The sequence below is a fragment of the Dermochelys coriacea genome, chromosome 2 (genome assembly GCF_009764565.3).
Source record: "Dermochelys coriacea isolate rDerCor1 chromosome 2, rDerCor1.pri.v4, whole genome shotgun sequence".
In the NCBI taxonomy this organism is placed as follows: Eukaryota; Metazoa; Chordata; order Testudines; family Dermochelyidae; genus Dermochelys; species Dermochelys coriacea.
This window is the reverse complement of record NC_050069.1, coordinates 194,240,058-194,254,847: the sequence shown is the minus strand read 5'-3', so window position 1 is coordinate 194,254,847 and position 14,790 is coordinate 194,240,058. Positions and strand designations below refer to the sequence as shown.

Below are 14,790 nucleotides of genomic sequence, written 5' to 3'. Positions count from 1 at the left end.
GGAAGGGAAGGTTGGTCATCTCCTTTGTGCAGGGGCATGGTTTAGTTATGGAATTGGTGCATCCAACATCTGATAACGCTCAGAGCAGTTCACCTTCCAGGTCTGCATATCACTCTGGCAGACAGTCTGAGTAGACACTTTTCATCAGAACATGATGTCAGTGATTCAATTGATCTTCAAGAAATGGGGTCATCCATCAGTAGACTTTTATTTGTGATGGATGTGAACAAGAAATGCCACACTTTCTGTTCCAGAGTGGGACAGAATCCAGGATTCCTATTGGATATGTTCTTCATTCCTTGGTCTTGTATGCTTATTCACTGATTCTTTTGCTCCTGAGTATACCAAGAGAGATCAGACAAAATGCAGCCAGAGTTGTTCTGATGTCTCCCACTTGGCCGAGGCAATTCTGGTATCTGGAACTGATGTGCTTGTTGAGCTGTCCTCCGATACTTCTTCCACTATCCTCAGACCCACGTCCCAGAATGAAGAAGTCACCTAACACGTTGATTTCTGAATGGATGTCGGAGATAGAGAGGTTATGTTCAGTTGCTATACAAAGCTTCTAAATAGCAGCAGAAAAAACTTCACCAGAAAAAAATCTGCTAAGTGGAGAACATTTTTGACTTGGTGTGAATACCATGAACTTCAGTCTCTTGAGATGCCAATCCTATTTGCATTAAAGAATGTTATTTGTCTATTTGCATTAAAGAATTTTGATAGTTTCAGTTAGTTCTGTCAGGGTGCACTTCATAGTTATTAGAACTTATCACCAACCTTTATGAAGTATAACCTCTTTTCTTATCCCACTATGTCCAGATTCCTTAGTGGTTTGTTGAAAATGTTTCTGTCTTTGAGGGAACCAATCCTCACTTGTTTTGGCAGGTCTCATGGATCCCCCATTTGAGACCAGGGCATCATGTTCTTTCTTTATCTCTCTGAAAACCTCCTTTCTTGTGGGAATCATGGGGCTCTTATGGATGACCTTCTGTCTACTATTTTCCATTTTGACAAGGTATTTCTTTAGCTACCCCCACAAATTTCTATCAAAAGTAGTGTCAGATTTCTATTTAAATGATGTCCTACATTTTACCTACATTGTTTTCTCTTCAAGTGCTATTTTAATGATCTAAGCTATGTATCCTTGATTGCATAGGACCGCAGCCTTTTCCTATTAGCAAATGAAACCTTTTTGCTATTGCTTAGGTTATTCTTGTCCTTTGCCAGGAGGTTGAAAGACTACCCCATTTGTACTCAGACATTACCTAAGTGGGTTTTAGGGCATATTAGACTCTTGATATGAGCTAGTCAAATTAGATCCACCTAACAGTACTAAAGCTCATTCCACTAGGGCGCAGGCAGCCTCAGCTGTTTTTTTTTTCTGAGAAGCATGCCCATAATTGACATCTATAAAGTTGCCACCTGGAGATACACTTTTTTTTACTAGACATTATGCTTTACTAGAAGCATCCAGAGCAGAGACTTACTTTTGTCAGAGCTGTTTTACAGTATAGAAGAAATGTTGAGCATCCGCCACCTTATTTAGGTCACTGCTTGGGAGTCACCAAGAGGGGAATATATACGTATGTATGGACAAACAGTTGAAGAAAAAGTTTAGGAAATTAATGTATGCTTTTTTGTTTTACTATACAGTTGGTAAAAGTCTACTTCAGAAAAATCTCTTAAATACTTACACATGCACTGTATGCTTATTTCACTGAACAAGAAAAGTTACCTATATAGCAACCAAAGTTCTGGGAAAGTTGAAAGGTTGTCATATATATGTATATGCGTGTGTGTGAATATATGTATTTTCTCTCACACACTCACACACACACACACACACACACACCCCTCCTGATGCATGAGCACCCTATGCACTCAAGATCAGTGTTTTGTACAGCTGCATCTGCTGAGTCTGCGCGTGCACCCCAAGTGCCTGCATGCACCCCAAGTGCCCTCATGCTCCTGTTCCAAGAGTGTAAATGGTGGCGCAGGGCCAACCACAACTCAGTTATTTGTCCACCACAGAATCCTGCTGTACAATAGGACTCTGAAGCAGAGGGGAAGAAGGGTGGGTCGTGGAACACGTATATATGGACTACATCTTGAACGACACCATCAATAAAAAAAAATTCTTAAATAACTTTCTTCAAGTGTTTGTCCATACATATGTATATATTCCACTCTTGGTGACTCGCAAGTAGTGACCTAAATAAGGTGGAGGGTGCTCAACAGAATCTTACACTGGACTATTTGGTCCAGACCAAGATTCCACTTGTCTATCAGGAGATTCTCTAGTGGGCTGCCTCCCAGAATGCTGCTGATTTGTTAGAAATGTCAGATGCTAAGAAATGTTTAGTGTCCTGCTCTAGAGCCTTCAAGAGATTGGAAGTTATGGAAATCTTTAAAGGAGTCAAAATATTATAGCAGCAGTGCTAGAGAAGGAAAAGAATTCCAGTAGATTACTATGGTTTGGTGGAAGGGTTGCATCGAGAACAGAGAAAACTGAATGATTTTTGAGAGGGCTTACACTGCATTAAGGGTGATTTAGAGAGCCTGAGAAGTGGGGTATTGAAGAGGATAAAGTTTGTGTTTAGGTGATTATTTTAATAAATGGACCTGATGTTCTGTAATTAATACTGCTATTAAGTAAAATGTTTTGTATTTTGTTTTTCTGACCCTTCTCTTCATGCTCCAGAATTAAGTAATGTATACACTATATTTATGCAGATTTAATTAAACACATACAAGAATGCATGTTCTGGGCATCAGGGACCTTTGCAATCAGTTAAAAGTAAAAAAATAAATACAGAACCAAAATAGCAACACATTTTCCCCACGTACATAATCACTAGGCATCAAAAACATTACAAACCAAATAAAATCTCCCCATTCCTCAAAGGAGCTCTTTCCTTAGCCATCTGAGCCCTCACAAAATGCCTGCCCAAAAGAATAAAAATATTAGAGTTGTGACTTTTCTGTAGAGAATAAACATTTTATTGCCCTTACTAAAAACCACAATTGAGCCTGCATAATTAAAAAAACAAACATGATAGGTTCAGATTTAGAAAAAATCCTCAGATGATTCATGCATAGCCACTCTAATTTTAAAGTGAATTTCTACTCTGAAAAGTGAGTATGTACAAATATATCACCTTATTCAATTATTGCTTAGGCTGGGATAACGAGCATAAAGGGAAGGGGCTTGTAAAATGGTTAAAAAAACGAAACAAAAAGCATCCAGAGAGTTTAGGCCTATTGTAATAATGAAGCCTGAATCTTTAAAGGTCCCAATTCTGTAGTGACTGTGTATATGTAGAACTTCATGTATCATAAGAAGTCCCATTTGAGATCTAACAGCCAAATCCAAAGCCCTGTGGAAGTTGAAGAGGGTCTTTTCATTGACTTTTATGGGCGTCAGATTAGTTCCCAGTCATTAGGCTCCATTCCTGCTTCATGTTGCATTTGTTAGTTTTGTGTTTGATTTCAATGGGAGCAGGATCAGAGCCTCAATCACGCTTAACACTTAGTGCAATTTTCCTCCTATTTTTCTATTATAAAATAGTTCTCATAAAAGAGAGAGAGATTCAGAAGTATTTTTGTACTAGGAAAAAATACTAATATACTTGTTACACATCAGGATACTTTGAAGATGGGCTAAACACTGAGGTGGGTATGGCACAGCCCAAACTTTTCACCATAGGCTCTTGCTTAAATATTTCTCCAACTAGAGGAAAAAATGATAGTTTGTCCTTATTACACAATAGTGTCTAATGTGTTCTTTGCTTTGTATTGTATCTCAATTGATTATGTTTAATATTTTAGAGAATCATAGACTGGAATCGTCACATCAGAATCATCTAATTCTGAAGGTCTTAGTGGTAGGTATGTTTAGTGTAATATTTTATTTAAGGAGACAATATATAATGTGTTAAATGCTTGTTTCCACAATGGTCAGCTTTCAATTTTCCCATACTGAATTTCTTCCTTTCAAGATTCTAGATGTGTGGATTTTTCTTTTTTCTTTAGATGATCCTTGCTGCATCTGGAAACTATTGCTTTCATTCTTTAAAAGAATAACTTCAGATTTATGTATCAAGAAGCTCTTGTTTTCACTGATTCATTCATCCAAGAATATTACCAAGTTCTTGATGTAGAGTCTGATTGTGCAAACACTTTTCAAATACATTAATGTATTTGCACAAGCAGTCATAGGAGTGTAGTTATTCACGAGCATAAGGACACGTCTACACTGGCAAAGTTAGGCGCTGCTCAGAGAGTACTGAAGGGAAACTGCTGTTGAGCATTCACACTGTTAGCTGCCCGCACAATAGCGTGTTCACACTTGCAGCGGTATTCGGAGTGGTGCACTCTGGGCAGCTATCCCACAGAGCATCTTTCTCTTCTGCCGCTAAGACTTGTGGGAAGGTGGAGGGAGTTGTGGGGCATCCTGGGTCCTGTCCCAGTGACCCATGATGCATTGCTTCGCATCCCAGAAATCCCTGTGCTTCCATCTGCATTTGGCACCATCTTTCAATGGTTTGTGTACTACGTGCACTGCCTCTTCGAGTTGCAGGAATAGATCCCGAACTGTTGACCAGTATGCTACTCTCTCTGAGTAACACGTCACGAGTGGCAATGGAGTTATTCCTTAAACTACAAAGGCAAGAGGAATGTGACATTGATCTCGCCATGCGTAGTAGCTACAACACGAAATTGCTTGTTGCGTTCACAGAGGTGCTGACCACAGTGGAACGCCGCTTTTGGGCTCGGGAAACAAGCACTGAGAGGTGGGATCACATCGTCATGCACATCGGGGATGACGAGCAGTGTCTGTAGAACTTTTGGATGAGGAAAGCCACATTCATGGGACTTTGTGATGAGCTCACCCAAGCCCTGCAGCGCAAGGACACGAGAATGAGAGCTTCCCTGTCATTGGAGAAGCGTGTGGCGATTGCCCTGTGAAAGCTGGCTACTCCAGAGTGCTACTGATCAGTTGCTAATGAGTTTGGAGTGGGAAAGTCGACTGTTGGACTTGTTTTGATGGAAGTGTGCAGGGCCATTAATCACATCCTGCTCCGAAAGACCGTGACTCTGGGCAACGTGCGTGACTTGTGAATGACTTCGCACAAATAGCTTTGCTTCCCTAACTTGGAGGGGCGATATATGGCATGCATATTCCAATTCTGGCACCAGACCACTTAGCCACCGAGTACATTGATTGCAAGGGGTATTTCTCAATGGTTTTCCAGGTGCTTGTGGATCACTGTGGGTGTTTCATAGACATTAACACAGGCTGGTCTGGAAACGTGCATGATGCACACATCTTTCGGAACGCTGGCCTGTTCAGGAAGCTGCAAGCACCACTATACTACATGACCCCAGGATGGGGGGACTGAATCCTGAGCCCACCCCAGCCCCACCATCCCTGGGGGGGCCCAAAACCAAAGCACGAGCAATGCCACTCCTGGAGGGGAGGGAGGGGGGCTAAAGCCGAAGCCTGAGCCCTGCTGCCCAGGGTGGTGGGGCTCAGGCTTCAGCTTAGGCCCTAAGCCTCAGCAAGTGTAACGTCAGCCCTGGTGACCCCATTAAAATGGGGTTGTAACTCACATTGAGGTCCTGACCTACTGTTTGAGAACCACTGAGGAATCAGCTACTGTGTTTTCCAAAGGTTCAGCTATTTTTTGCATAACCTTTGTGAGGTCTAAGTACTGTCATTAACCTTAAGTATTTCTCTTTGTACGTGTCTGGGGTATACATACAGGCCGTGTCAGCAGGGTGGATCAACATACATACAGGCATTCCATATACAGCAGTTTTTCATAATATTGTAAAGTTGTATCCATCAGAAATAATAAGTTATGCAGATACAGTCCCACTTCATCACACCCTACAATTCCATAGACTAGAGCATTGCTGAAGTCAGCTGGTCTCTGCACAGACGCAGGTGTCTGTCTGTGTGGATTACAGTGCAGGATCAGGGCTAAAGCCCTCATTGAGGAATAATTACTTAGGGCAAATAAGTTATAAATCATTGAACATTTTTTGTGCATGCTCATGAAAAATATTAGTGGTTTTTAGTTGTTATAATATACAATTGCATAGTATTGCAGCTAGTATGTGTATGTGTGTGAAAATACCTGCGAACTGTAGCTTCCATTCTGTGGAGTTGCATTAAAAAAATTGTTCAATTCAGTAATGCTGTATCTTAAAGATTTTTTTTGTTTCATCTTACAAAATTGAATGTTCCTTAAGCAACATTAAATTGCCCAGACTGCTCATATCCAGACTGATCCAAAGCCCATTGAAGTCTTTCTATTGAATGCACTGACTTTTGGATTAAGTAATGGCCCATGTTGTATTATTAGGATAGTATTTAGATTATTAAATTATGCAACTTTAATATTAAAGTATGTACAATGTGGCAAGGTAACTCTTGCCATGGAACCTTAATATCTTCTGTTTCTTGTGCGTTCACATATATACAGTGTTAACTTTGAATTTAATGTATTAAATACTATATCCTACTTTTTGAAAAGTGGTTCTCACAGCAGAGCAGAGTAAGGCTGACTCCCAGAGTCAAGGATTGGAGTGACTTAGCAGATCACCGGTCCAGATAACACCAGGAAAATGTCAGAGTGGGTTGTGGGGTGTTTGTTTGTTTTTTTTTTTTTTTTTAAATCCAGTTAAAATTTGCTAATTTTGGAGGAGTTCTTTATTTTTCTGGTGAATCACTGCTGTAGCCTAAAATACAACTCTGGTATTTTTGATGGAGGTCACTCTTGTGTTACACTGTGCAGCTAGAGATGGCTAGTTTTCGTTGATTAATGAAAGACTTATCGAAAAGGTATTATCCAAAACCATTGGCTGTCTCATTGTTCATAAGAATCACATTTATGCAGATATAGTTTTACTTCTGCAGCTGTTTGTCAGAAAATGGGAATGTTAGCTATTTTGTGTAGTGTGCACAAAATAAAATAAATATTGCATATTTTATATTTGTGTGTCCATATATCTAGTTTATATAATAATGTACAGTCATATACCTATATGGAACCCTCACCAGGTTCATTCTCCTATCTTGCAAAATTTACAGATGATAAATGTTTTGGCAGATTGGTACTTAGAAATTGCAGAAGGAATAGAACCTAGGGGGCTCCAGAAGAGGGGTGGAATAAACAGACCGCTCCCTTTGTACCCAGCCTCTGCCAGCACTGATGGCAAATAGGATACATGTTTGGCAGGTGAATGCTGGGCAATCCATTGGGAGTTGTGTATATATATCCAGAAAATGTATCCTCCTTGCCACATATATCCTTTCATTTAAGCAAGGTTCCAAATTCATACCGTTCTTAGTTGGTGGAGCGATTTGTCTGGTTAAATACGTACAGTTGTCACTTTTTAAAATTCATTCTTATTTTAGAGACAATACCAATTCCAGTGGTATTTCCCATTTTAAATATACGGAATATCTGTCAAACTCATGTAATCTTCTTTTAAAACTGATTGAACCTAAAATGCAACTGCTGTATATCTTATGTACATACACCCACTTCTCAATAAAAGGAGTACTTGTGGCACCTTAGAGACTAACAAATTTATTTGAGCATAAGCTTTCGTGAGCTACAGCTCACTTCATCGGATATCCAAATAAATAATTCAGATAAATTTGTTAGTCTCTAAGGTGCCACAAGTACTCCTTTTCTTTTTGTGAATACAGACTAACACAGCTGCTACTCTGAAACCACTTCTCAATGAATCATCCAGCAGATATATATTTATAATGGATTTCCAACACTGTGACATAACTTAAAGAAACATTGTCATCTCAGTTTAGAACCAAAATTTGTCCTTCAGATCTCTCCTCAAGACCTGCTTTTATTGTTGTGCCTATGTGAAACTGCCAACTGATTAAAGCTATGTAGATGGCTGTAGGGATTTCTAATGTTTATCTGCTATATTTGTTTACTTACATTTTATAAGTTTAATGTAGATGTGCATATATGCCATGAATCAGGAAAGCATGTAAGCTTTTCTGAATAGGAATGCTTCCCTGAAAAGCTTTTAAACCCCCCCCCCAAAACCCCCTAAAAGCTGGCATTTATAACAACATGCTCTTATTCCTGTTTCTTCTTCTTTTCCCTTCACTTCTCATTTTGAGTTGTTTATTATACTCCTTTGTTGTGTCTGGGACAGAAGCTACCTTCTTAATCTGTGTTTGCACATCGCCATAACTGACTGGAGTTTCTAGGATTTAGCACATTGAGAACAGACTCAGATTTTTAAGGTAGCCTAAAGTGAAACTGAGCCATCCATTTTCACTGAGGAAAATGCAAAAGTAAATGCCATAGGCATTGAAAAGTAGGTTAGAAAATCTAAGCTGTTAGTAATACAGGTACTGAACTTTGTAAATGAAGAATTTTTATCTGAACAATAATTCTTTAATTGAATTAGCTGTTATGTTGGATGCTGTTTATTGATCATAGTCTATATTTGCTCTCCTGAGCTTACTTTTCAATAATACTATTTTACATTTTTTCTTTGCAGTTCAACTTTTTAAACTGCTTTGCCTCCCTCTTCTACATTGCTTTTGTCCTTTTTGATATGAAACTTCTGCGACAGGTGAGTTCTGGAAACTGTAGGATATCTAAGAAATACAGGGTTAGTTGAAATAGGAATTCAGAGGGTTTTTATTGCTTTCCTAATATAGGATGTGTTCACCCTCTGTTAATAATTTCTGGCAAATCCAAAGTTATCTGTATTTCAGTGCCTCTAATATATTTGCAAAGTCATAACAATATTAAAGAGGCACAAATAAAACCTACAAATAAGAAAATATTTTCAAACAATTTGACCTACAAAGGTGAAAAAGGTGGGTGGGAGGTTAATATCTTTTTGATATATAAACAAGGCCTGAAATCTTTTTTTCTCTTGCCTTTTTTTTGTTATGCATTAGACTTTTCAAATCTTGTCTGCATTGTTTTTCCTGAGGGACTCTGTTGACGACTGGAGAACAGTAGGATTACAACTACCATAAAAACCAAGCATTAGGAAAGAATTGAGGGGGAAATCATTTTTAGTCACGTTTTAAAACTCACTCTGTTTTTATTGATATCCATCTAACTTAAATGCATGAAAAGTAGGAAGAAAAGATGTTTTTGTTTAAAAATTTAAAAATCTTTGATTTAATGCTGATAACCCTTGAACATGAGTTCTCTGGTCCTCCAAGGAGACCTCCAGAAAAACCAGGAAAGACAAGACTTGATATTGCTGATATTTTAATGTAAAAAGCAACTGGAAAAGAAATTAAACAAAACAAAAATAAATCCAAACAAACTTTCAGGTTTTCTTTATACATCATAAAGAACCACAAACATTTTTTTTTGTCTTTGCGGGTAATTTTTTAAATAAGTAAATTAAGCAACAGTTTAAACCTACAAATTAGAAAATGTCTACAGACAGTTTAAAATCAGAAAGTGAAGAAACAAAGGCCAGTTTTTAAAACTGTTGGTTATAAATACCAGCCTTTGCAGTTGAGGAACTCCTACTCACCCGGGTAATGGGAGATTGGACATGGAATGCTGGTCTCATGAATTACAGTGTCACTTAAGATTTTCTTGTGTTTGATGCTGTCCTTTGTTTTTCCTGGTGTGGTGATTTCTGAGCTGCTTGTCCTTGGAGGTACAAGAATTCCTCCATTTCCCTCTTATTTTCTCAAACTCTAGTTATAGTGACCCTTTGTCTGAAAAGGCTGCAATTTGACTTGCTTTGGAGCCCATTTAGCTCGGTTATTAGTTTTGTCAGTGGGGTTGTTACACATTGGGAAAGCATTCATTTTCCCCACAAGGGACTGAGTGTACGGTGTGCTCAGCACTTAGTCCCTACCAGCCCATAGCAAAGACTGGGAATTAGATTTTACCTCGTATGTGTTGTGGTATTGCTAGACCTCTAGACTGGCCTGAGATTTGCTTTTATTGTGATCATAAATAACTATTGACAATGTAATCTAAATGCACAAAATAATAAATAATTTAAAATATATCACAGTTTTGTTAAATAAATATTGTTTTGTTTAATTTTCTTAAGAGCTTGGCTACTCTGCTGATAACTTCACAGATCCTTAATCAATTTGTAGAAGCCTTACTTCCTTACTGGCTCCAAAAGAGACATAACACAAAAGTGAAGAAAAGGGTGTACTCCGTAAAAGTGGATACTGACCTTTCATTATTTGAGCAAGTCAACCTGGAGAAAGAAATGGGCACCTATCTTGTAAGTTGAATATATGCTACTTTGGTAAAACTTTTGAAATTTACTGCTGACAAAAAGGGGCCATGTGTTAATTTTAGATAACTGTAATGTAGTGGCTTGTGAAGAGAAAGAACTCTTTTATTTTAGAAGGGAATGTGAAGATGTGGTGAAAACATTTTGGGTATTGTGCATTAGTCATGATGTGTCCCATACAAACAAACCACGGAATCCGGAGAAAACTAAATTGCTAACGTAACAACTGCTTCAGTTTGTTCTGTCTCATCATAAAGTAGGATAGTAAGTTGCTGCATCAGAACTATTTGGTCACTTTTTACCAGCAGAAGGTAAAATAGCTCATTAGGCTAAGATGTTTTGTGCTAATAGATATTGTAAAAATCATGTTGCAATTTTAAATAAACAAGGAATGATACTAGAATACATTATACTCAATTCTTTTAGTGCCTTTGTTACACAATATACTTGTGTCCCCTCTAGGGATCTGAATATTCTAATCATTACCTCTTCATAATTTCCACTGTTAAAAATCAAAGGATATGTCTAGAGCAGGGGTTCTCAAACTTCATTGCACCGCGACCCCCTTCTGACAACAAAAATTACTACACGATCCCAGGATGGGGGATCGAAGCCTGAGCCCTGCTGCCCTTGAAGGTGGGGGTGGGGAGTGGTGGAAGCGGGGCGGCCAAAGCCTGAGCTCCACCACCCCGGGCAGAGGGGACCAATGCCAAAGCCCCAGGGCATCAGCCCCTGGCAGGGGGCCTGTATCCTGAGTCCCGACACCCAGGGCTGAAGCCCTTGAGCTTTAGCTTCAGACCCGGGTGGTGGGGCTTTTGGGCTTCAGCTTTGGACCTGGGCCCTAGCAAGTATAAGCCAGCCCTGGCAGTCCCATTAAAATGGGGTCACAATCCACTTTGGGGTCCTTATCCACGGTTTGAGAATGCTGGTCTAGAAGGTGTAACCTATCTCATAATCTAAAACTTCTTTACTTTCTAGTTATTTCCACCTTTTTCTTGTTCTGTGTCCCTGGTTATGCTAACTAAAGATGCATTCATCCCTGTCACCAGCGCAATGATATTCTCCAAAAATAGCTGTACCAGTGATTTCCTGCTCATGAGTCTTTTGCTTCTAACCAAAGCCTATGAAGGAACTCCCATAGTTCAAATGTTCTGAGCTGTCAAGGCATCTCGCGCACCCTTTTCCTAAAGACAGTTCCTTTCTAATTGCCTTTGGTAGAGCTACTACTGTGACTTATCAGTACTTTGGCAATTGGTGTGGCTCACAGCATCTCTCAAAATTTGCAGCATTTCTGGGTCTTCCATATCCTTGTTGGTAAGATTCTTAATTAAAGAAAAAAACTTTCTCAAATTCTGGTCCCTATGTGTATTCCACTTTGGGGTATGCATGCACACCATGTGCCTGAGACTGGAGGGTTTTTTTCAGCAGTGTCTGTTGGTCTGTGCCAATGCCATTTGCCTCTTTGTGCTCCAGTCTGAGGGCATAAGGGGCAATTCAGACTAAATGCCTCTCCAGTTCCTTCTCTACCGCTGCATGATCTGAGACAGAACTTCTCCAGTGTCCTCTGACCTTTTTTCTCTTTGAACCAGTAAGTATTGTAAATATTTCATTTTCGTTCATTTAAACAGTTTTTGTTAATTTAGTATAGTATTAGAGTTATATCTTTATTATAGTCTGTGGCGGAGAGCCTTCCCCTCATCCTCCATACTAGGTTTATTGTGTCCCAAATCCTGACTTTAAGAACTGTCTCTCCTACTCTTGGGTGTTCCTAGTTTCAGATGACCAGCCGCTGTGTCTATATTGCCTCAGAGAAGCCTTGGTCATTTCCAAGTGCAACTGCTGCTCCTGTCCCAGCCGAACTAAACATGCAAAGGCAGACAGACTCAAGAAACACCTTATGGAGCATGCTGTGAATCTGCAATCTGACCCAGACTAGACAGCCCCCTCCCTTTACAGTGGCTAGAAGTGCCAAGAAACAAACCACCAAGTTCGTATTGGATGTGGAGGCAGGCAGGAGTAGAGATAAGTACTCCTCCTATAAATTTGCGTACGAGAGTAGAAAACTCTCATGAGTTGGGAGACCCCCCTGCATTGAGATCATCCCCCTGAGAGGAGAGCCTTTTCTCTAACACCATCTTAGTCAAGGCATGCTCATGGATCTTTGAAGAGCTATAAGGAGGCCTCAGCAGATCTGCAGGCTCCAAAAGAGAAGATGGTACCAGTGAGCTCAATGCTACCACTGGCACCAAATGAACATAAGCACTGGGACCACCAGACCAAGCAATCAGTGGCAGTGTGCAAAGACAATCATACGTTGTTGGCTCTGCCACGCTCCAGCAAGGAAAATAACATACTAAAACTACCTGGTACGCTTCTCCTGATGATGCAAAAAGAGAGAAGCCCTCATCTTTCTGAAACTAAGGAAAGTTTTCACATCACTGGAGGGTTTTATTATACTTCCTGATCTGGAGTCTCCTATTATTTCAACTTAGTTCTCATCAGGGAAATTTTGACTCCATTGGTTCTGAGTTGGAGTGACAGGAGCCATTTTCTGATCCATTCTACCAAGTGGGATCCATCATCATTACTGTCCCAATGGCATGACTGATACAGGTGGATCCCATGTTTTTTCTTTGGGAAAGTCAGTTGCAGGTGAAGAACCTGCCTCCCACACTCAGAAACAAGACTTTAGCCTGAATAGAGGATCCAAAACCTCAGGGATCCTTCTCATCTACATACAGTGACATACTGAACCCAGAATAGTAATACCCCATGCCTTGGGGTCCTCTGAAACCTATGTATAAGCCAGAACTCTGGTCATACTGGAGTCCAGGGATTTGTATGCATGGTACCATGAATTGATTCGCTCACAGTGTGAATCATGCCAGCCATTTCCACCAAGGGAGGAACCAGTCCTCTTGCAATTACCATCTAAGGAGGAAAAACAACTAGTAGACATGGATCTAAAGGTACCACCAGCACTGACAGTGTTTTCATAGTCTCTAGATGAAGCCATGGCACTGGCTTCACCATCTCCACCTGATGATTTCACGTAGTTTCTAGATGTCTTGAGGAGAGTGGCTGACACACTGCAGATACCATTTGGGAGTTCAAGTAACTCCTCGTAAACTTTTTGGTATCCTGAAAGTGAAGGACCAAGCAGTGTCGTTCTTCCAGTCCATGAAGCCATTATGGAGCTAGCTAAACTTATCTGACACATGCTGGCAACCTGGGCTCCTACCTCTAAAAGAAATGAGAAAAATATTAAGTGCCATCAAGAGACAAGAGTTTTTGTATACTCACCTGACCCTAAACTCCCCAGTTCAGGCCAAGATGGAAAGGAGCAGACAGTACCAGGCCAGATCTCCTCCCTCAAATAGAGGGATATACCTGTTGGGCAGGAAGTTCTTTACATCAACCAGCCTGCAATTTAGAATAGCTGAGACACAAGCTCTACTTTCAAAATAGAACTTTATTAATTGTTCTAAGTTCCAAGGATTTGCAGACAGGAACACAAAGTGCAGTTCCAGGCATTGATTGAGGCAGGAAAGCTGATAGCCAGATTAACCCTGCGGTCTTCCATAGATGCAGCTGGCAGCATCATGAGTCATGGCTTCAGCAATAGTTATGTGCAGAGAGCCATGGCTTCACTCTTTGGGATTTCCTTGCAATTTACAAGCCACAGTGGAGGATCTGCCCTTTGAAGGGAATAATCTCTTCAATGACAAGACAGACAAGTCTTTGCACTCACTAAAAGACTCAAGGGCAACCCTGTGCACATTAGAAATTGACAGCTAAGGCCTGAAGAGAGAGAACCACATCCTGCAGACCTCATACAGTGCTCAAAGTCCTTCTTCCATCAATAGGCTTAGGAGCTTCTGACAAAGAAGCAGAAGATACAGCGCAGTAAACAAATGGCTCCTCCAACATGCCTTTCCAGTGTCAACTGCAGATGTCATTCACGCTACCCAAGTCTGTTCTTTTATATCAAGTACCCATTTGTCTGTTGTGATGGCTCATTTTTTCCATACTTGGAAGGCCATCATAACAGACAAATGGGAACTTGATATAATACATTCAGGCTACGTCACTGGGTTCTTCTCTCTTCCTCCTCCAAAAGTCCCCTTTCTCTTCCCTCTTCGAGGATCCCTCTCACAACAGGATGCTCTCCCAAGAAGCAGTCTCCCTCCTTATTCAAGAAGCCATAGAACCAGTACCTCTACAACACTGGTGGAAGGTGTTCCACTCAGATTACTTCCCCATACCGAAGAAGAAAGGGGACTGGAGATTCATTTTAGACCGAAGACAACTCAATATCTTTATTTGCAAGATGAAATTTAGAATGGTTACTTTTGGTATCTATCATCCCCTCATTGTCCAGAAGGGATTGGTTCATGGCTGACAATATGAAGGATGCCTATTTTTACATAGACATCCACCCCTTTTGCAGATGGTTCCTGAGATTCATCTTAGAGAATGAACATTTCCGATACAAGTTGCTTCCCT

At 40.2% G+C, this 14,790-nt stretch overlaps 1 protein-coding gene across 6 annotated transcripts in view; it reads left to right on the top strand.

Annotated features, from left to right (window-relative positions):
• The window catches only part of ANO10 (anoctamin 10), a 240,475-nt gene that overhangs the window by 34,065 nt on the left and 191,620 nt on the right, over positions 1-14,790 (top strand). For all 6 annotated transcript variants that reach the window (XM_038390205.2, XM_043508972.1, XM_038390207.2 and 3 more), the window contains exons 7-9: positions 3,829-3,884; positions 8,551-8,625; positions 10,090-10,272. In XM_038390205.2, the coding sequence (XP_038246133.1) occupies positions 3,829-3,884; positions 8,551-8,625; positions 10,090-10,272 (314 nt within the window). The remainder of the gene's footprint in view (positions 1-3,828; positions 3,885-8,550; positions 8,626-10,089; positions 10,273-14,790) is intronic.